General features: G+C 44.3%; 1 protein-coding gene across 1 annotated transcript in view; it reads right to left on the bottom strand.

The window, feature by feature from the left end:
• Positions 1–21,466, bottom strand: part of LOC129857332 (neuroendocrine convertase 2-like) — a 73,738-nt gene that overhangs the window by 45,864 nt on the left and 6,408 nt on the right. The window contains exons 2-4 of the mRNA XM_055925466.1: positions 17,761–17,865; positions 1,703–1,816; positions 1,132–1,240 (exon numbers count right to left, since the gene is read on the bottom strand). Of these exons, the coding sequence (XP_055781441.1) occupies positions 1,132–1,240; positions 1,703–1,816; positions 17,761–17,865 (328 nt within the window). The remainder of the gene's footprint in view (positions 1–1,131; positions 1,241–1,702; positions 1,817–17,760; positions 17,866–21,466) is intronic.

Genomic DNA, 21,466 nt, shown 5'->3' with positions numbered 1-21,466 from the left:
CTGTTATTTTTTTATAACCCAACCCTGATCTGTACTTCTCCACAACTTTGTCCCTGACCTGTTTGGAGAGCTCCTTAGTCTTCATGGTACCGCTTGCTTGGTGGTGCCCCTTGTTAAGGGGTGTTGAAGACTCTGGGGCCTTTCAGAACAGGTGTATATATACTGAGATCATGTGACAGATCATGTGACACTTAGATTGCACACAGGTGGACTTTATTTAACTCATTATGTGACTTCTGAAGGTAATTGGTTGCCCCAGATCTTATTTAGGAGCTTCACAGCAAAGGAGGTGAATACATATGCACGCACCTCTTTTTCGTTTTTTTTAATAAATAATTTTTTGAAACAAGTTCGTTTTTTCATTTCACTTTACCAATTTCGACTATTTTGTGTATGTCCATTACATTAAATCCAAATAAAAATCAATTTAAATTACAGGTTGTAAATGCAACAAAATAGGAAAAACAACAAGGGGGATGAATACCTTTGCAAGGCACTGTAATTAGTTAATTAACCACATGTGGATACCTTGTCACAATGAACTATAATTAACCACAATAACAAGTGGATGAATATTACCTTTCAAGCTATTTCTAATCAACACACAATGTAGTAGCCACCGATGGTTACCGGTGGCTACCAACTCTGGTCTTGAAGAGCTACAGGGTGTAAAGCAGGGGTATCAAACATACAGCCCCTGGTCCACGAGCCGTTTCAATGTGGCCCGCGGGTGAATTGACAAAATAAAAAAATAATGCCAATCTATATTTAATTACTAAAACCAAATCGAAACTGTGTAGAAATTATATTTGCTCTCCATTATACATTTTCTTCACTCTGTTCAGCTTGCTTGCAATCACCGAAAAGAAAGCTCCACAGTGAGGGCTAATCAAAAATTCATAAAAACATAGATAGAAGACTTTTATTAATTGCACATTTTGAGAGTGAGGAAATATAACTGCATTTTCAACCATCTGGCACTCGGTGAAGACCGAATGTGGCCCTCGGGCAAAATGAGTTTGACACCCCTGGTGTAAAGAATTTAACTCCAGCCCAGAACTACACTCACAGTGATGATCTCTACAGAGATAGTGATACAACTTCAACTTTAAGGCCTATAACGGTACCTACCATCGTCCATGATAGCTATGGTGATGCCTCTCCCGGTGTAACCCAGTCCCCAAGCCTCAGCCACATTGAGGTCGAGTCCGGGGGTCCCATCAGCCTGGCCAGTGTTGATCTAATCAGTCACACAAACAATATGGAGACAGGCCATGATGCAGGACACCCAGCCAAGGAGTCATTAGAGAATTACTCAACATGGAGGAAGATAAGGCGAAGGAAAAGGGAGGAAGAGATGAGGTGTGGAGGATGAGAGGGAGGGGGAAAAGTAAATGTCACGGATATGGTACTTTGCTGGGAACCTACTGGGGAGCGTTTAATCTGACAAGTGGAATAATTGAAGGCACATTGGCCCCGGAAGACAGGAAAGGCACACTTGTCAGTTCAGGGTAAACATTGGGGAGGTGGGTGACATGAACGGGGAGATGAGATGGCATGGGCAATATTGACTGGCCTAATGAAAAGATATAATCTCCATAGGAGGAGCAGCAGTGAATATGTCTGGGATCAGTGATCAGTGATCAGTGGGTAAAATAACAAAATTGAGGCTGACATGAAATGATAAATGATGACCTCTCACCAGATACCACTGTTTGCTGAATAGGGGGTCGGTCATTTTGATGTCAATTTCATCGATGCTTCTGTAGCCTCGCTTCTGTCGGCCGAAGCCCTCTTGGTCCAACACATTCTTTACCTGAGGAAGGAAATGCAAATATCATACCATCAGGCCTTTATATTGAGAGTCATCAGAATCAATATAGTCAGAGTGTATAATAAGAATGTACGTCAGTATGTATATTGTAACTCTACAATAAAACTCACTCATAAACACTTTACCTAGAAAATAATTTGTATAACTGTAGACAGTGTACATTGGAGAGAATGTATGCTAATTCGATAGAGATGAACACATTCAAAGGGAATGTTATTAATTGGCATAACATTGTATCTTTTAAATCAAAGCACATTGGTACATTGGAACTATACGTGGGTTTAAAAGTACATCCCTAATGCCCTCCCACGTCCAGCTGTGTCTCTGGTGTAGGGAGGAGGACGTCACATAAAACAGGCTAATTCTATTTGTCCTAGTCTGAATCATCTAAATCACACAGGGCCTACACCTGGGGCCGTGGGTCCCTACAGTACCACAACACACACACATAGAGACTGTTTCAGATGGTGTCCTTGCAAACAAAATAACATCCCAATTAGCCTCACAAAGTCCTTGTGTTTGTTCCCATCATCAAAGACACTTTGGGGTGGATCAAAGAGAATTCTGTGCTATGATTTTTACTAAAGAGCTTATTCACGGCTGCAACATGGACCCTTTTGCAAAAACAGGATCAACATCAGAGGGTGTTTTTTTCACCATTTCATTAGGATTTACAATGGTGTTTCTGGAGGAGAGGTTTGTTAATATCTGGGTTATATAGTCTGATCTAATCAAGATAAACTGACTGTGGACACAAACAGTATTCAACATGAAAGGTAGACATTAATGATCTGGTGAGGGGGCAGTGTGTTTTGCTGCAGGCAATGCAATTTAAGCCTATTTAGCATTTAGTCCAAAAATCCCATTAGGAAATAATTGAACAGTCAAGCATTAAAAGCAGAGGTATCTCCACATCTGCAAATGTATTGAAATCCACACGCTTTCGTCTATCATTTACTGTACAGCAAAATGCACAATATCATCATCAGAAAAGTTCAAGTCAATAAAATGGATGAAGTCTGAAAATATAACCAATTTTGCTACATGAACTTGCAACCTGGCTGAATTTTTTTATTGGACCTCATCTAACGGATAAAAACCTTGAATCACCTGCCCTTCTCAGCGACACTGAGGAAGTTAAACCAAGGTACAGAAAGGTATAGCAATGAAGATGAATCAGACAGCGATCAGAGCCAAATCAAGTGCCTGTATAGTAATGCTTTATTCTCTCTTCAGCCCTATCTGGGAGTTATTAGAGAGAGAAAAGGACCTTGCTCTACTTGTCACCAGCTACTCAAGGACTCTGTAATTTAGTTGGAAGGTTTAGAACTCCTTGCTCAGAATGACTGGTACAGTACACAGTGCTGTCTTCAGACGAGCTCTAAAAATGTACCTCTCTCCTGCTAACAGCTTATCCGGAGATGGAATTAACATGATTTTGCATAATCTCAGGGTACATTTTCATCACAACGCTACTAATGAATTCAAAATATTTCAATTCCCTTTAAAGACTTGACTTAAAATATAACAACTTGCAGCTAGTGGCAAAATGTTGCCCAATAGTGATTCAACCATTGCTAGGTTACCTATTACTATGATTTTAAGTTAATAATGTTGAATAAACCCACTGTCAGTATTTGTTTTCAACTGTGTGCTTGTTGAAAATAGTCAGATATGGAATTAGAGAAAGTCCCCCCAGTGTTTAAATGTGCAAACACACATGGTGGAGAGTGATCGTCCAATGTTTTACCACCATAGATAAGGGAGCAGCCATTAAACCTGCTCTTTACAAGACTAGAGGACACAAACGCAGCAAAAAAAGAAACGTCCCTTTTTCAGGACCCTGTCTTTCAAAGATAATTCGCAAAAATCCAAATAACTTCACAGATCTCCATTGCAAAGGGTTTAAAAACTGTTTCCCATGAACATGCACCTGTGGAATGGTGATTAAGACACTAACAGCTTACAGACAGTAGGCAATTAAGCTCACAGTTATGAAAACTTAGGACACTAAAGAGGCCTTTCTATTGACTCTGAAAAACACCAAAAGAAAGATGCCCAGGGTCCCTGCTCATCTGCCTGAACGTGCCTTAGGCATGCTGCAAGGAGGCATGAGGACTGCAGATGTGGCCAGGGCAATAAATTGAAATGTCCGTACTGTGAGACGCCTAAGACAGCGCTACAGGGGGGACAGGACGGACAGCTGATCGTCCTCGCAGTGGCAGACCACATGTAACAACACATGTACAGGAACGGTACATTCGAACATCACCACTGCGGGACAGGTACAGGATGGCAACAACAACTGCCCGAGTTACAACAGGAACACACAATCCCTCCATCAGTGCTCAGACTGTCCGCAATAGGCTGAGAGAGGCTGGACTGAGGGCTTGTAGGTCTGTTGTAAGGCAGGTCCTCACCAGACATCACCGGCAACAACGTCGCCTATGGGCACAAACCCACCGTCGCTGGACAAGACAGGACTGGCAAAAAGTGCCCTTCTCTGACGAATCGCAGTTTTTTCTCACCAGGGGTGATGGTCGGATTCGCGTTTATCATTGAAGGAATGAGCGTTACACCAAGGCCTGTACTCTGGAACGGGATCGATTTGGAGGTAGAGGGTCCGTCATGGTCTGGGGCGATGTGTCACAGCATCATCGGACTGAGCTTGTTGTCATCTCAACACTGTGCATTACAGGGAAGAAATCCTCCTCCCCCCTACGGCATGATAATGCCACCAGCCATGCAGCTCATTCTGTGCGTTATTTCCTGCAAGACAGGAACAGTGTTCTGCCATGGCCAACGAAGAGCCTGGATCTCAATCCCATTGAGCATGTCTGGGACCTGTTTGATTGGAGGGTGAGGGCTAGGGCCATTCCCCCCAGAAATGTCTGGGAACTTGCAGGTGTCTTGGTGGAAGAGTGGGGTAACATCTCACATCAAGAACTGGCAAATCTGGCGCAGTCCACGAGGAGGAGATGCACTGCAGTACTTAATGCAGCTGGTGGCCATACTGGATACTGACTTACTTTTTATTTTGACCCCCCCCCCCGTTGTTCAGGGACACATTATTCCATTTCTGTTAGTCACATTTTATTTTATTTTTTATTTTTATTTCACCTTTATTTAACCAGGTAGGCTAGTTGAGAACAAGTTCTCATTTGCGACTGCGATCTGGCCAAGATAAAGCACAGCAATTCGACACATACAACAACACAGAGTTACACATGGAATAAACAAAACATGTATATTTGTTCCTAACTTCCCTGAAAAGTTGCATATCACAGGGGCTATTCGATGCTAATGCAGAACACCACAGGATGTTTTTGTGCTGGTCAAGGGCAGACAGGTCTGGAGTGAACCAAGGACTATATCTATTCCTAGCACTACATTTTTTGAATGGGGCATGCTTATTTAAGATGGTGAGGAAGGCACTTTTAAAGAATAGCCAGGCATCATCTACTGACGGGATGAGGTCAATGTCATTCCAGGATACCCCGGCCAGGTCGATTAGAAAGGCCTGCTCGCAGAAGTGTTTTAGGGAGTGTTTGACAGTGATGAGGGGTGGTCGTTTGGTTGCAGATCCATTACGGATGCAGGCAATGAGGCAGTGATCGCTGAGATCTTGATTGAAAAAAGTAGAGGTGTATTTGGAGGGCGAGTTAGTTAGGAGGACATCTATGAGGGTGCCCGTGTTTACGGATTTGGAGTTGTACCTGGTAGGTTCATTGATAATTTGTGTGAGATTGAGGGCATCAAGCTTAGATTGTAGGATGGCCGGGGTGTTAAGCATGTCCCAGTTTAGGTCACCTAGTAGCACGAGCTCAGAAGATAGATGGGTGGCAATCAATTCACATATGGTATCGAGGGCACAGCTGGGTGCAGAGGGAGGTCTATAGCAAGTGGCAACAGTGAGAGACTTGTTTTTGGAAAGGTGAATTTTTAGAAGTAGAAGCTCGAATTGTTTGGGTACAGACTTGGATAGTAATACAGAACTCTGCATGCTAACTTTGCAGTAGATTGCAACACCGCCCCCTTTGGCAGTTCTATCTTGGCGGAAAATGTTATAGTTAGCGATGGAGATTTCAGAGTTTTTGGTAGTTTTCCTAAGCCAGGATTCAGACACGGCTAAGACATCCGGGTTGGCAGAGTATGCTGAAGCACTGAGTAAAACAAACTTAGGGAGAAGGCTTCTAATGTTAACATGCATGAAACCAAGGCTTTTACGGTTACAGAAGTCAACAAATGACAGCACCTGGGGAGTGGGAGTGGGGCTATACGAACTGGCCGTCGAGCACGTTCGGAACAGAGAGTAAAAGGAGCAGGTTTCTGGGCTCGATAGCATAGATTCAAGGCATAGTGTACAGACAAAGGTAAGGTAGGATGTGAGTACATTGGAGGTAAACCTAGGCATTGAGTAATGATGAGAGAGATATAGTCTCTAGAGACGTTTAAACCATGTGATGTCATCACATATGTAGGAGGTGGAACAACATGGTTGGTTAAGGCATATTGTGCAGGGCTAGAGGCTCTACAGTGAAATAAGACAGTCATCACTAACCAGGACAGTAATGGACGAGGCATATTGATTTTAGAGAGAGGCATGCGTAGCCAAGTGAACATATGGGTCCAGTGAGTGGTTGAGCTGACTGGGGACACGGCGATTCAGACAGTTAGCAGGCTGATGCTAACAAGCTAACAGTTAGTAGGCCGGGGCTAAACAAGCTAGCAGTTAGAAGACCGGGGCTGGCAAGCTAGCAGTTAGCAGACCGGGGCAGGCAAGCAAGCAGTTAGCAGGGGCTAGCAGTTAGCAGACCGGGGCAGGCAAGATAGCAGTTAGCAAACCAGGGCAGGCAAGCTAGCAGTTTGCAGACCGGGGCAGGCAAGCTAGCAGTTAGCAGACCGGGGCTAGTAAGTTAGCCTTTGTGGGACGTCGCGATGTGGGTAAGTCTGTTTTTGCCTCTTCGTGCGGTGACGTTGATAGACCAGTCGTAGACCATTAGTAGGGTTCCAGGTAGACCTAGGTAGCTAGCAGGCCTAGCAGCCTGAGGGGCCTGTTGGAGTCCTCTGGCAGATTATGTCGGTATTCCAGTCGTAGAGGATCGGCAGGGTTACGTGCCCCGTACCGGCAGTAGAAGGGGTCCGGATATTGTAGCCCAGGAGTGGGCTTCGGTGGTAGCACAGGAGCCCTGGCCGGGCTAGCTTCAGGCTAATTGGTGCTTGCTCCGGGATGGAAACGCTAGCCAGGAATGGTCACCCAGGATTGCGGTTAGCTAGTTGCGAAGATCCAGATGAAAATGTTCAGAGTTTGCGATAGGAATCCGGGGATATGGAGAGAAATAGGTCCTTTGTGCTCTGGTTTGAGTCACATTGTTCGAACTGGCGAGCGCTTTCCGAGCTAAAGGTTAGCTGATGACCGCTAGCAATGGTTTTATAACTGATAGCTGGTAGGTAGTTAGTTGGCTAGCTTCAGTTGAGGGATTCCAGATCCGAAGTAAATAGAAATACTTTAGAAAAAAGCAGATCCACGCCACATTGGGTGAGACGGGTTGCAGGAGAGTATTTAGAAGTTGAGGTTTAAGAAAATATTTTAAAAAGATATGCGAAGAAAAATATGTAAAAAGATATATACAAGGGCAGGACAAAGACATAGACGTCTGACTGCTACGCCATCTTGGATTGAGAATGTCTGTGGAACTTGTTCAGTTTATGTCTCAGTTGTTGAATCTTGTTATGTTCAAACAAATATTTACACATGTTAAGTTTGCTGAAAATAAATGCAGTTGACAGTGAGAGGATGTTTTTTTTTTGCTGAGTTTATTGTTGTCTTTAAAAGGGACCAAGCCCATAAAAAACATATTTCTTATTTTACTGCCTAAGTACCTGCAACAGACATAGCACTCAGTATGGACCCATGACAATCCTACGTTACAGAAAATAGGTTTAGCATTTTGACACAAAAGGCTTGCAGACTGAGACGCATTGTATGTTTTGTATAGTGTATACCGTTTCCTTTAGATACAGGAAACTGTCCAACAGCATAGATGGAAAATAGACTCATGTGTGCTGTATAGCCATTTTATGTAGCCACGCGTAAAGTAACCATCCATCTTCCTTCATCTCTCTCCCTTTCTCCTTCAATTTGCCTATCTCCCTCCATCTTCCTCTCTCCCTCCCTTTATCTTCCTCCATCCCTCCATCAATCCATCAGTGGTTTCCATTACATCACTGGTGTTTCCCTCGAGACAGCCCTCGACCCAGCGTGTCATATCACCTACTCACATCATCACACGGAGCCTGTGCCCCGCCACCATCTCCGCTCCCCACCCGCTCTCCGCCTGCTGCCTGCTCCCTGTTCCGCTCCCCACCCGCTCTCCGCCTGCTGCCTGCTCCCTGTTCCGCTCCCCACCCGCTCTCCGCCTGCTGCCTGCTCCCTGTTCCGCTCCCCACCCGCTCTCCGCCTGCTGCCTGCTCCCTGTTCCGCTCCCCACCCGCTCTCCGCCTGCTGCCTGCTCCCTGTTCCGCTCCCCACCCGCTCTCCGCCTGCTGCCTGCTCCCTGTTCCGGCTGCATGCTAGAAATGCCACCAACCCAGTCATAATTTCAAAGGGCTGTGCTGTACTCCTTTATTTCTCTATCGATCGCTCCCTCCCTTTCTCTCTCTCTAAATCATCTCTATTTCAGAGCACCAAGATACAGCACATTTAGATGGGTTCATTCCCTTCAAACATGTTACTCTGGAGCGGATTTTTTTTTAAATGTCTTGTGATATCAAAGATGGTATAAAGTACAAAGATAGAGTACCTTTTACATTCTTGGTCAGAAATGTAGGCCAATGGATTATAATTGAAAGGTCATATTCACCTAGTGGAACGAATGCCATGATATGAAAGGACAGGGAAGAGGGATCATGTAAAAATGAAGACACAAGCAGACGTGTCACAGACCTGTAGTTAACTTGAGGGAAAAGTTGCACTTAACCAGATCTAGAATCACATTAGCCAACCCCCAACCTTTTCTATTGGAAAGATGGAAAAACCTCTAATCCAGAAACTACTAATCAATACTCTACTTAAGTCAACAAGCCACTTAAAAATATTTGGGGGGGCTGGCTTGCTGGAAGATCAGGATGACTCCTTATGTCTATTTAAATTGATTTTCAGAGGCTCATGAATGCAAACTTAATTACACCTACATGGGTATTGGTTTTCTAATTCAGATGAATGACTATGACCTGAAAAAAAATCTAGTGTGGTCTTTCATAACACAAGATTAACAAAAAGGACAGTTGCTTTCAAAGTAATAAAAAATTGCTTTCAAAGTAATCGAAAGGGATTCTATCTGGGTCATACAATCCATTGTGCTAGGAGAAACATACAAAAGACAACAGAAAAACCAACTAGTAATACTTCAAAGGAGATGGAGGCAGCAACAGTGTGCAGCTAACCTCTCCCAATACTTCAGAACCCCCAAAAGATCTAAAACCCATAACTGCAGGACCACATAGGGTCATGTCAAGCAGACAGCTGATTAAAACAAAGCATCCCAGATGTAGATCTGCTCGTGTTGGTGCTGTTTTACGTCCATTTGCCGGATTAGTGATCTGGCGTGGCTCACATTCATATCTTCATACATTATTTACTCACATAGCTGAACTTTCTGCTTTGCCACAAAGTCTGTAGCATGAGTAAAAAATCCCCTACAGATGCATTACTTATAAAAACATCTCTGCACTTAGCAAAAGAGTGTCATCTGCACTGCTATTTTAGTTATCAGTTAATCTGACTATTCTCTCATTATTGATTTAATTGACTTATTTCAGCAATTTGAGGGATTTCTGTATAGTTGTCTAGTGTTGGTGGAGAATATTATACTCCTGAATCACTATGATGAATATAATAGTTTTACTTGAGTGTATTTTTAACAAAGCTGAGTGTTACTTTGAAGTCAAAAGTGTAGGAATACAGGTGAAATCAGTTATTGACACAGACATGCTGGCGTAGTGATTACTTTCGAAAAAGCTATTATTTCAATAAAGCTATTATTTCAAAAGATAAAAAAATAAATGATCTATATTTGTTTAGCTCGTGGCCCACCACTTAGATTAGATTTTGGCCCACCAAGCCCAAAAGTTTGAGCACCCTTTCTGTATAGCCTTGCTCGGTGTATAATATATCATAATGATTGTGGTTAGGCTATTGCATCTATTGCATCTTCGACAAAATTGCTTTCGCCCTTAAACACAGAAATTGCATTCCATATCCTAATAAAAGCAACCCATTCATGAAGAAGTACTGATATTATGCTCTTCTTTTCAATCGCTGAAGAAAATCTGCAGCCGTTTTGAGGACATTTCTATGTGCTTGGTGTAACCTACTTTAGGTGCCTATTTGCTGTAGGCATTCTTTTCAAGCCAGTAACCAGGGTCTGTCGATGCCTTTTTCACCTTTACAGTATATCTATGTGAATAAACTTGGCTAGATAGTGAAATATTTAACGTTAAACCTCTTTGATGTTAAGTCCCATATATTGGGGACTTCTAGCAGTTCTGGACCAGTTCCGACTGACATTTGTGTGTACAAAGCGCTCTGTGAACATCGTAGAGTCCAGTGCCTTATTGTGCCAGAAAACCCCATCGGTCTGCTGTCCGTTACCACTCTGTCAGTGGAGCTGACTTGAACTGTCAGGTTTCACACCCCACATTTGCATATGGAGTGACATGTCACATTTTCTGTCCTATCCATACAATGAATCGATTTGCTCTCCCTCGGCTCGACGGAGCCCAACCTGGGAGATAGCACAAGAAAGGGGGCAGTCTAGCAATCATATTCTCATCTTGCTGTGATATTCTCAGCTATATTTAGAGCTCTCAACATGAAAAAAATACTAAATAATTTCATAGAATTGAAAAACAACCACTTTCGCTTGGTCACAGAGGGATGTAATCGCTTTGTGTGTGAAGATAAAGTTGTAACGACTCTGCAGACATTCAAATGGTGTCTGTCTCTGCATTGCTCTGAGGAGGCTTGGCAGATAATGCTCTCTCGTCAGTTACAGTGCCTTCAGAAAGAATTCGCCCCTGACCCCCTCCAAATTTAGTTGTGTTACAAAGTGGGATTAAAATGGATTTAATGTCATTTTTGGTCAACGATCTACACAAAATACTCTGTAATGTCAATTTTTTTATGAGAAATATCACACTAATATATCTTGATTAGATAAGTATTCACCCCCCTGAGATAATGCATGTTAGAAACACCTTTGGCAGCGATTACAGCTGTTAGTCGTTTTGGGTAAGTCTCTAAGAGCTTTGCACACCTGGATTATACAATATTTGACCATTTCTATTTTCAAAATTCTTTGGAACATTTACATTTTAAAAAGTCTCATAAATCCATGTAGGCATCACAATAAATCCATTATTTATTTTAGACAGGTCTAAAGAAACATAATATGAAGAAAATGTAGTCTACTCCAGAAGAACAAAATAGCATACTCTGAGTTGTCCTTATGTTAGGCCCTGATCTGGCTATGCCATATGGCTGTGGGCTACACTAGTTCATTTACTAGCAGACAAGATTTACTTAGAATATTATTTTATAGTATGAAGAATACAATTGAAAATATAAAGGATCTTTTCCCCAAACAATTTGAGGTAGTTCATTTAGAGTTCTTTGTGCAACTAGTTGTGATAAAAATGTTGGGCTATATGTTTTGATTTTGAATACACTCTAAGGCTGCATGATGCGGCTCTAATGATGATTTGAAATAAGTTGCATGAAGGACATGAGCACTGCTGTATTTTTTGTGCAGGCTGTACACACTTCACCAGTCTCCAATTCACAATTTGACAAGCACTTGATAATGCCTCAAATTTCCCAGCTGCATCCCCTTTGCGTGGCTGTAATGCCACATAAAAAAATCCATGCTTTTTGCGGCCAGCGACTGTTGTGCCCTTGGGCTGAAAATAATAATTATAATTCCCTTTACCCGGCTGCTTGCTGAAGCACCTCTCACTCACATGGCTCTTCGTCACGTGTTCGGGTCTTTCTCACAGGCTACAAGTGAAGACAGTCCAAATGTATTTTTCGTCAGCCAAGTAAGCCTACCAAACCACAAAAGCAAAAGCAATAGTCAATCTACTATCCCCCATAGTACAAAAGTTGACGTATTCTATTCTGTGGGTGTCATGCCCTGACTTTAGTTATATTTGGTTTCTTTATTATTTGGTTAGTTCAGGGTGTGACAAGGGTGGTTGTTTAGTTTTTGTCTTGTCTATGGGTTTTTGTTATTTATGGGGATTTTGTATTGTCTAGCGGTAATTAGGTTGATGGTGGCCTGGATGGGTTCCCAATCAGAGACAGCTGTTTATCGTTGTCTCTGATTGGGGAGCCTATTTAGGTTACCATTTTCCAAGTAGGTTTTGTGGGAGTTGTCCTTGTTTAGTTGCCTGTGAGCACTACATTGGCTTCACATTTTGTTGTTTTGTGAGTTTGTTAAAGTGTTCTTTGTTTAAATAAATAGAGGAATGGATTCTAATCACGCTTCGCCTTGGTCCTCTCCTTTAAACGGCCGTGACAGAACTACCCACCAAAAAAGGACCAAGCAGCGTGGGAACCAGGAGCAGTGCAATCTGGACTCATGGACATGAGAGGAGATTCTAGACAGAGAAGGACCCTGGACACAGGCGGGGGAATATCGCCGCCCCCGGGAAGAGCTGGAGGCAGCCAAAGCTGAGAGGCGGTGGTATGAGGAGGCAGCACGGCAGCGCGGCTGGGACGAGAGGCAGCCCAAAGAATTTATTGGGGGGGGCACACGGGGAGTGTGGCTATGTCAGGTAGGAGACCTGAGCCAACCCCGCGTGCTTACCGTGGAGAGCGGGAGTACGGGCAGACACCGTGTTGTGCGGAAGAGCGCACGATATCTCCTGTACGCGTGCTTAGCCCGGTGCGGTACATTCCAGCTCCACGTATCGGCCAGGCTAGAGTGGGCATTGAGCCAGGTGCCATGAAGCCGGCTCAACGCGTCTGGTCTCCAGTGCGTCTCCTCGGGCCAGCATACATGGCAACAGCCTTACGCATGGTGTCCCCGGTTCGCCAACACAGCCCAGTGCGGGTCATTCCACCTCCCCGCACTGGTCGGGCTACGGGGAGCATTCAACCAGGTAAGGTTGGGCAGGCTCGGTGCTCAAGGGAGCCAGTACGCCTGCACGGTCCGGTATATCCGGCGCCACCTTCCCGCCCCAGCCCAGTACCACCAGTGCCTACACCATGCACCAGGCTTCCAGTGCATCTCCAGAGCCCTGTTCCTCCTCCATGCACTCTCCCTGTGGTGCGTGTCTCCAGCCCAGTACCTCCAGTTCCGGCACCACGCACCAAGCCTCCTGTGCGTCTCCAGAGCCCTGTACGCACTGTTCCTTCTCCCCGCACTCGCCCTGAGGTGCGTGTCTCCAGTCCGGTACCACCAGTGCCGGTACCACGCACCAGGCCTATAGTGTGCGCCTCAGCAGGTCAGAGTCGGCTGCCTGCCCAGCGCCGTCTGAGCTGCCTGCCTGCCCAGCGACATCTGAGCCATCCGTCTGCCCAGCGCCATCTGAGCCATCCGTCTGCCCAGCGCCATCTGAGCCATCCGTCTGCCCAGCGCCGTCAGAGCCGTCCGTCTGCCCAGCGCCGTCAGAGACGCCCGTCTGTCCCGAGCCGTTAGAGCCGTCTGTCAGTCAGGAGCCGCTAGAGCCGCCCGTCAGTCAGGAGCCGCTAGAGCCGTCCGTCAGTCAGGAGCTGCTAGAGCCGCCAGCCAGTCAGGAGCTGCCAGAGCCGCCAGCCAGTCAGGAGCTGCCAGAGCCGCCAGCCAGTCATGAGCTGCCTTCCAGTCATGAGCTGCCCTCCAGTCAGGAGCTGCCCTCCAGTCAGGAGCTGCCCTCCAGTCAGGAGCTGCCCTCCAGTCAGGAGCTGCCCCTCAGCCCGGAGCTGCCCCTCAGCCCGGAGCTGCCCCTCAGCCCGGAGCTGCCCCTCAGCCCGGAGCTGCCCCTCAGCCCGGAGCTGCCCTTCTGTCCTGAGCTGCCCTTCTGTCCTGGGCTACCTCTCTGTCCTGAGCTACCTCTCTGTCCTGAGCTACCTCTCTGTCCTGAGCTACCTCTCTGTCCCGAGCTACCTCTCTGTCCCGAGCTACCTCTCTGTCCTGAGCTACCTCTCTGTCCTGAGCTACCTCTTTGTCCTGAGCTACCTCTCTGTCCTGAGCTGTCTCCTCAAGGTAGTGGGGACCTTGGTGAGGATTTCTAGGCCAAGGTCAGGGGCGAGGGTCGCCACTCAAAGGACGCTAAGGAGGGGGACAAAGACAATGGTGGAGTGGTGGCCTCGTCCTGCGCCGGAGCCGCCTCTGCGGACAGATGCCCACCCAGACCCTCCCCTTGAGTTTTAGGGGTGCGTTCGGAGTCCGCACCTCAGGAGGGGGGTACTGTCAAGTCCTGACCATAGTTCTTATGTGTTTTGCTTGTTTTAGTGTTGGTCAGGACGTGGGCTGGGTGGGCATTCTATGTTGTGTGTCTAGTTTGTCTGTTTCTGTGTTCATTCTAATATGGTTCTCAATCAGAGGCAGCTGTCAATCGTTGTCCCTGATTGAGAATCATATATAGGTGGCTTGTTTTGTGTTGGGATTTTGTGGGTGGTTGTTTCCTGTGTCAGTGTTTGTGCCACACGGGACTGTGACGGTTAGTACGTTTGTTATTTTGTATAGTGTATTGTCTTCGTGTATATTAAATCATGGAAACTTACCACGCTGCACATTGGTCCTCCGATCCTTCTCGGCTCTCCTCGTCCGAGGAGGAGGAAGAGCTAGACTGCCGAGAGGTAGCTCTTCGGATGGGGCCACAGTGTCTCCTGACCTCTCCTGTCTCAGCCTCCAGTATTTATGCTGCAGTAGTTTGTGTCGGGGGGCTAGGGTCAGTTGGTTATACCTGGAGTACTTCTCCTGTCTTATCCAGTGTCCTGTGTGAATTTAAGTATGCTCTCTCTAATTCTCTCGTTCTCTCTTTCTTTCTCTCTCTCTGAGAACCTGAGCCCTAGGACCATACGTCAGGACTACCGGGCATGATGACTCCTTGCTGTCCCCAGTCCGCCTGGCCTTGCTGCTATTCCAGTTTCAACTGTTCTGCCTGCGGTTACGGAACCCCTACCTGTCCCAGACCTGCTGTTTTCAACTCTTAATGATCGGCTATGAAAAGCCAACTGAGATTTATTCCTGATTATTATTTGACCAAGCTTGTCATTTATGAACATTTTGAAAATCTTGGCTCTCTCTAATTTTCTCCTTCTCTCTTTCTTTCTCTCGGAGGACCTGAGCCCTGGGACCATACGTCGGGACTGCCGGGCGTGGTGGCTCCTTGCTGTCCCCAGTCCGCCTGGCCTTGCTGCTGTTCCGGTTTCAGCTGTTCTGCCTGCGGTTATGGAACCGCCACCTGTCCCAGACCTGTTGTTTTTCAACTCTTAATGATCGGCTATGAAAAGCCAACTGAAAATTATTCATGATTATTATTTGACCATGCTTGTCACTTATGAACATTTTTGAACATCTTGGCATAGTTCTGTTATAATCTCCACCCGGCACAGCCAGAAGAGGACTGGCCACCCCTCATAGCCTGGTTCCTCTCTAGGTTTCTTCCTAGGTTTTGGCCTTTCTAGGGAGTTTTTCCTAGCCACCGTGCTTCTACACCTGCATTACTAGCTGTTTGGGGTTTTAGGCTGGGTTTCTGTACAGCACTTCGAGATATTAGCTGATGTACGAAGGGCTATATAAAATAAACTTGATTGATTGATGGTTACAGGGTGGTTAATTTAGTTTTTGTATTGTCTAGGAGTTTTAGTCTTGTCTAGGGTTTTTTTTTAATCTATGGCGATTTTTGTATTGTCTAGGGGTTGTAGGTTTATGGTGGCCTGAGTGGGTTCCCAATCAGAGACAGATGTTTATCGTTGTCTCTGATTGGGGAGCCTATTTAGGTTGCCATTTTCCATGTTTGTTTGGTGGGTAGTTGTCCATGTTTAGTTGCTTGTGAGCACTACGTTGGCGTTTCGTTGTTAGTTTGTTAAGTGTTCTTTGTTGAATTAAAATATGTATTCCAATCACGCTGCACCTTGGTCCACTCCTTTAAACGGACGTGACAATAACAAAGGGGTTCAATACTTATTGACTGAAGACATTTCAGCTTTTCATTTTTTATTAATTTTGAAAATGTTTTAAAAAAGCGATCAAATTGTCATTATGGGGTATTGTGTGTAAATCAGTGGCACAAAATGACAATTTAATCCATTTAAAATGCAGGCTGTCACACAACAAAATGTGGAAAAAGTAAATGGGTGTAAATACTTTCTGAAGGCACTGTATATGAAATGGGGCAAAATGTGTACTGTCACTAAATATGATATTTATTTTACAGTTATAAGAAAAGTGAAATATTATAGTAAGTCCTATATAATTGAATTGTTACTATATTGTTACAATATTTCATTTCCATCATTTCAAGCCCTATTCACCCGCCATGCTTTTTCATAATTTCATAATATTTGTAGTACGGTAGGTACTTGCGCTTATGTCCGCGAAAGTGATTACACCTCAACAATGTATAACTATTTTTATCAGAAAGGTGAGTTCCAGACCATTCTAGAACAATGCAGCATTACGAGATCTTGAGACTATAAAATCTACATTTTTGTGAAAATGTAGATGTTGACACTGCCTTGTTCTGTTCAATATTCTCTACCTATATAGTACTCTAAATACCCCAATTAATATTGTTAAGTTCAAAAGAAAACAAAATAAAAATTACTTACACCATCCAAACCAATGAGGGTTCGGAATATTAAAGCCAATTATCTCAGAAACATATTTTTGAAGATACAACCTTATAATTCCATGCTCTCGATTTCTAGTTATTGTTTATGGACATCTCATGAAAAAGAATATATATCTGTTTAGGCAGAAATCTACATTTTGCAATAACGTTCAAGAGGTTTTAAGAACTGAATTAGTACTTTCATCGTGGCACAGGTTGAATGGAAAGTGACTACGCTACTGTAAGAAATCAAACTGACTTCAGCACTAAACACACAAGTGTCACACCCTGATCTGTTTCACCGTTCTTTGTGCTTGTCTCCACCCCCCTCCAGGTGTCGCTCATCTTCCCCATTATCCCCTGTGTATTTATAGCTGTGATCACTGTTTGTCTGTTGCCAGTTCGTTTTGTTGATCAAACCTACCAGCAGTTTCCCCCCTTGCGCCTGTCTTGTCTATAGTTCCTGGTTTTCTAGTTTGCCCGGTTTTGACATTTCTGCCTGTCCTGAGCCTTCTTGCCGTCCTGTACCTTTGCCCCACTACTCTGGATTATCGACCTCTGCCTGCCCTGACCTTGAGCCTGTCTGTCGTCCTGTACCTTTGCCCCACTACTCTGTATTACTGACTTCTTCCTGACCTGACTCTGAGCCTGCCTGCGGTCCTGTACCTTTGCCTGCCAATGTTCGATTTAATAAACTTTTGTTACTTCGACACTGTCTGCACCTGGGTCTTACCTTCAAACCTGATAAGTTTATTACAGCCCAAGCCTCTCCTAATCAGTATATTCATACCACAGAAGAATGAGTGATTTAAAATATACTATTGTGTGCCAAGACAAGACGATACCTTTGATAAAAACACTTGTTCTTGGCTAGTTTGTACGTTGAGGAGCTCGCCCCAAATTTTCACCATTGTTTTGCATTGGCGGGGGATCTGGGCACATATCCATGGCAACCAGTGTGTGTGTGTGTGTGTGTGTGTGTGTGTGTGTGTGTGTGTGTGTGTGTGTGTGTGTGTGTGTGTGTGTGTGTGTGTGTGTGTGTGTGTGTGTGTGTGTGTGTGTGTGTGTGTGTGTGTGTGTGTGTGTGTGTGTGTGAGACTTACCCTGCGGTCCTTCTCCAGGCGCTGTCTGTGGCGAAGGCTGCGTTTGCTCCTCCTCTGATGGGTGTTCTGGGGGTAGAAGTGAAAAAGACCCTCGCCAAAGGGAAGCTGGGAAAGAGAAAGAAAATGGTGTGAGAGAAGGTGAGAAAGAGAGAGGGAGGGATGGAGTGAGAAGTTGGTGGAGGGAGAAGGAAGGTAAAGAGATGACAGGATGGAAAGACAAATGGGGGAATGAGAAAGAGGGGTTGACAGAGGCAGAGAGAGTGATAGAGAAGTACACAGGTGAGAAAGTAAAAATGAAGCAATAGACAGAAATATATAAACAGAAAGTAATGGTGTGAGTGACAGAATGAATAGAGAGCAGATGAAAGAGAGAGAGAGAGAAAGCTACAAGGTCAGCATCAATACATTCTCACTACACAGGGTCTATTTTAAGACAGTTGGGTGCACTGCTGGAATCAACTAGAAAAAATCATTGAGGGAGGAACCTAGATGCATGGTATGAGCCGTGCCTAAAGCTCCCTAGTCAGATTAAATACCTCCATATGCTGTAATAAATGCTGGGGTGCCAGGTCACTGTTTTTAATGAAACACATTCTTATGGGCCAGTCTGATGTGCCAGTCTGATCTATGGGAATCCGTATCCTTATGGAGCTTTGGTAATGTCTGATTAGCAGACTTCACTGCATTGGTACAGTACAGTAAGCCAATATGAGAGGATGTTCAAGAACAAATCCTGGCTTCCCTTTTCACTGGATGTCAGCTACAGTAAATGCTGGTGATTCAAATCGAAGTTTGTTGGTCGTGTACACAGATTTGCAGATGTTATCGCAGGTACAGTGAAATGCTTGTGTTTCTAGCTCCTACAGTGCAGTATTGCCTAGCAATAATAAATCAAATAAACACATAATCCAGATGTTCTTTTTTTTAAATGAAGATTAATAAACAAATATCAGAATGAGCAATGACCTAAATATAAACATGCAATGGTGTGTAAAGTCAGTATGGACAGTATATCAATAGAATAGGTGTGTACAGCATTAGTTACATAAGATGAGTCATGACTAGAATACAGTATACACATATAACGTGGGTAAAACAGTATGTAAACATTATTAAAGTGACTAGTGTTCAATGACTCTATATATTACTTTCCTTTACTTTCAACCTAATAAATAAAAGGTGTACAGCCATGTACAGTGCCTTGCAAAAAGTATTGATCCCCCTTGGAGTTTTTTCTATTTTGTTGCATTACAAACTGTAATTTAAATAGATTTTTATTTGGATTTCATGTAATGGACATACACAAAATAGTTTAAATTGGTGACGTGAAAAGGAAAATATAACTTGTTTCAAAATATTCAAAACAATACAAAACGGAAAAGTGGTGCGTGCACATGTATTCCCCTTTGCTATGAAGCTCCTAAATAAGATCTGGTGCAACCAATTACCTTCAGAAGTCACATAATTAGTTAAATAAAGTCCACCTGTGTGAAATCTAACTGTCACATGATCTGTCACATGATCTCAGTATATATACACCTGTTCTGAAAGGCCCCAGAGTCTGCAACACCACTAAGCAAGGGGCGCCACCAAGCAAGCAGCACCATGAAGACCAAGGAGCTCTCCAAACAGGTCAGGGGCAAAGTTGTGGAGAAGTACAGATCAGGGTTGGGTTATAAAAAAATATCAGAAACTTTGAACATCCCACGGAGCACCATTAAATCCATTATTTAAAAAATGAAAGAATATGGCACCATAACAAACCTGCCAAGAGAGAGCCGCCCACCAAAACTTATGGATCAGGCAAGGAGGGCATTACTCACAGAGGCAACAAAGAGACCAAAGATAACCCTGAAGGAGCTGCAAAGTTCCACTGCGGCGATTGGAGTATCTGTCCATAGGACCACTTTAAGCCGTACACTCCACAGAGCTAGGCTTTACAGAAGAGTGGACAGAAAAAAAGCCATTGCTTAAAGAAGAAAATAAGCAAACACGTGAGGTGTTCTCCAAACGGCATGTGGGAGACTTCCCAAACATATGTAAGAAGGTACTCTGGTCAGATGAGACTAAAATTAAGCTTTTTGGCCATCAAGGAAAACGCTATTTCTGGTGCAAACCCAACACCTCTCATCACCCCGAGAAAACCATCCCCACAGTGAAGCATGGTGGTGGCAGCCTCATGCTGTGGGGATGTTTTTCATCGACAGGGACTGGGAAACTGGTCAGAATTTAAGGAATGATGGATAGTGCTAAATACTGGGAAATTCTTTATCGGAAACCTGTTTCAGTCTTCCAGAGTTTTGAGACTGGGATGGAGGTTCACCTTTCAGCAGGACAATGACCCTAAGCATACTGCTAAAGCAACACTTGAATGGTTTAAGAGGAAACATTTAAATGTATTGGAATGGGCTAGTCAAAGTCCAGACCTCAATCGAATTGAGAATCTGTGGTATGACTTAAAGATTGCTGTACACCAGTGTAACCCATCCAACGTGAAGGAGTTGGAGCAGTTTTGCCTTGAAGAATGCTCAAGTTTTCCGTTTTTTTTGTCTAATTTCTTGTTTGTTTCTCAATAAAAAAAATATTTTGCATCTTCAAAGTGTTGTGTAAATCAAATTATACAAACTCCCAAAAAATCTATTTTAATTCCAGGTTGTAAGGCAAAAAAATAGTAAAAATGCCAATGGGGGTGAATACTTTCGCAAGCCACTGTACAAACGGTACAAACACAGCAAAGCGATACAGCCCCCTCAACCTGTGGTAGAGTCACACTGAACAGGTACAACTCCGGGAGATGACATCATCAAAGGGGAAAAGTCATGGTCAAGGCCAATGCCATTGCCAATAATAACCTTGAACACATGAATAGTAATCATACTATACTGCAGGTAAGTAAAATAACATATTCAATGTAATTATTTATATATATATAACATTTCTCCCCCTTAATTTCAATCCCACTGTGAGAAAAAAAACATAAGATGAACAAGTAAACCATATCAGTGTTTTCTTTTCAACACTTTAGAACTTCTGCTGGTGTTATTGCAGTCTCTCGGGCCCAGCTTTGACGCACCTGTATTGTCTTTGCCATCTACATGGTAAATAGGGTGAACAGGTCATGGGTTGGGTGTCTGTGATCCTTGAATATTTTCTTGGCCTTCATTTGACACCGGGTGCTGTAAATATCCTAGAGGGCAGACAGTATGCCCCCGGTGAGGCGAACCGCACCACCTTCTGGAAGAGCCCTGCGGTTGCGGGCGGTGTAATTGCTATACCAAGCGTTGATACAGCCCGACAGGATGCTCTCAATGGTGCATCTGTAGAGGTTTGTGATGGTCTTAGCAGTCTTGCCGTATTTTTTCAGCTTCCTGAGTTTTAAGAGGCACTGTTGCACCTTCTTCACCATGCTGTCTGTGTGAAGGGACCATTTCAGGTTGTCGGTGATGTGCACACCGAGGAACTAGAAGCTTTTGATCATCTCCTCCGCGGCCTTGTCTATGTGGATAAGGAGTGTGCTCCCTCTACTGTCTCCTGTAGTCCACGATCAACTCCTCCATTTATGTTTAGGGAGAGGTTATTTTCCTGGCACCACTCCTCCAGGGCTCTCACCTCCTCCTTGTAGGCTATCTCATCGTTGTTGGGGATCAGACACTGTTGTGTCTTTAGCAAACTTGATGATTGAGCTGGTGACGTAAGTTGCCATGCA

The sequence above is a fragment of the Salvelinus fontinalis genome, chromosome 1, assembly GCF_029448725.1.
Source record: "Salvelinus fontinalis isolate EN_2023a chromosome 1, ASM2944872v1, whole genome shotgun sequence".
Classification (NCBI taxonomy): Eukaryota; Metazoa; Chordata; class Actinopteri; order Salmoniformes; family Salmonidae; genus Salvelinus; species Salvelinus fontinalis.
This window is presented reverse-complemented; position numbering and strand designations above follow the sequence as displayed.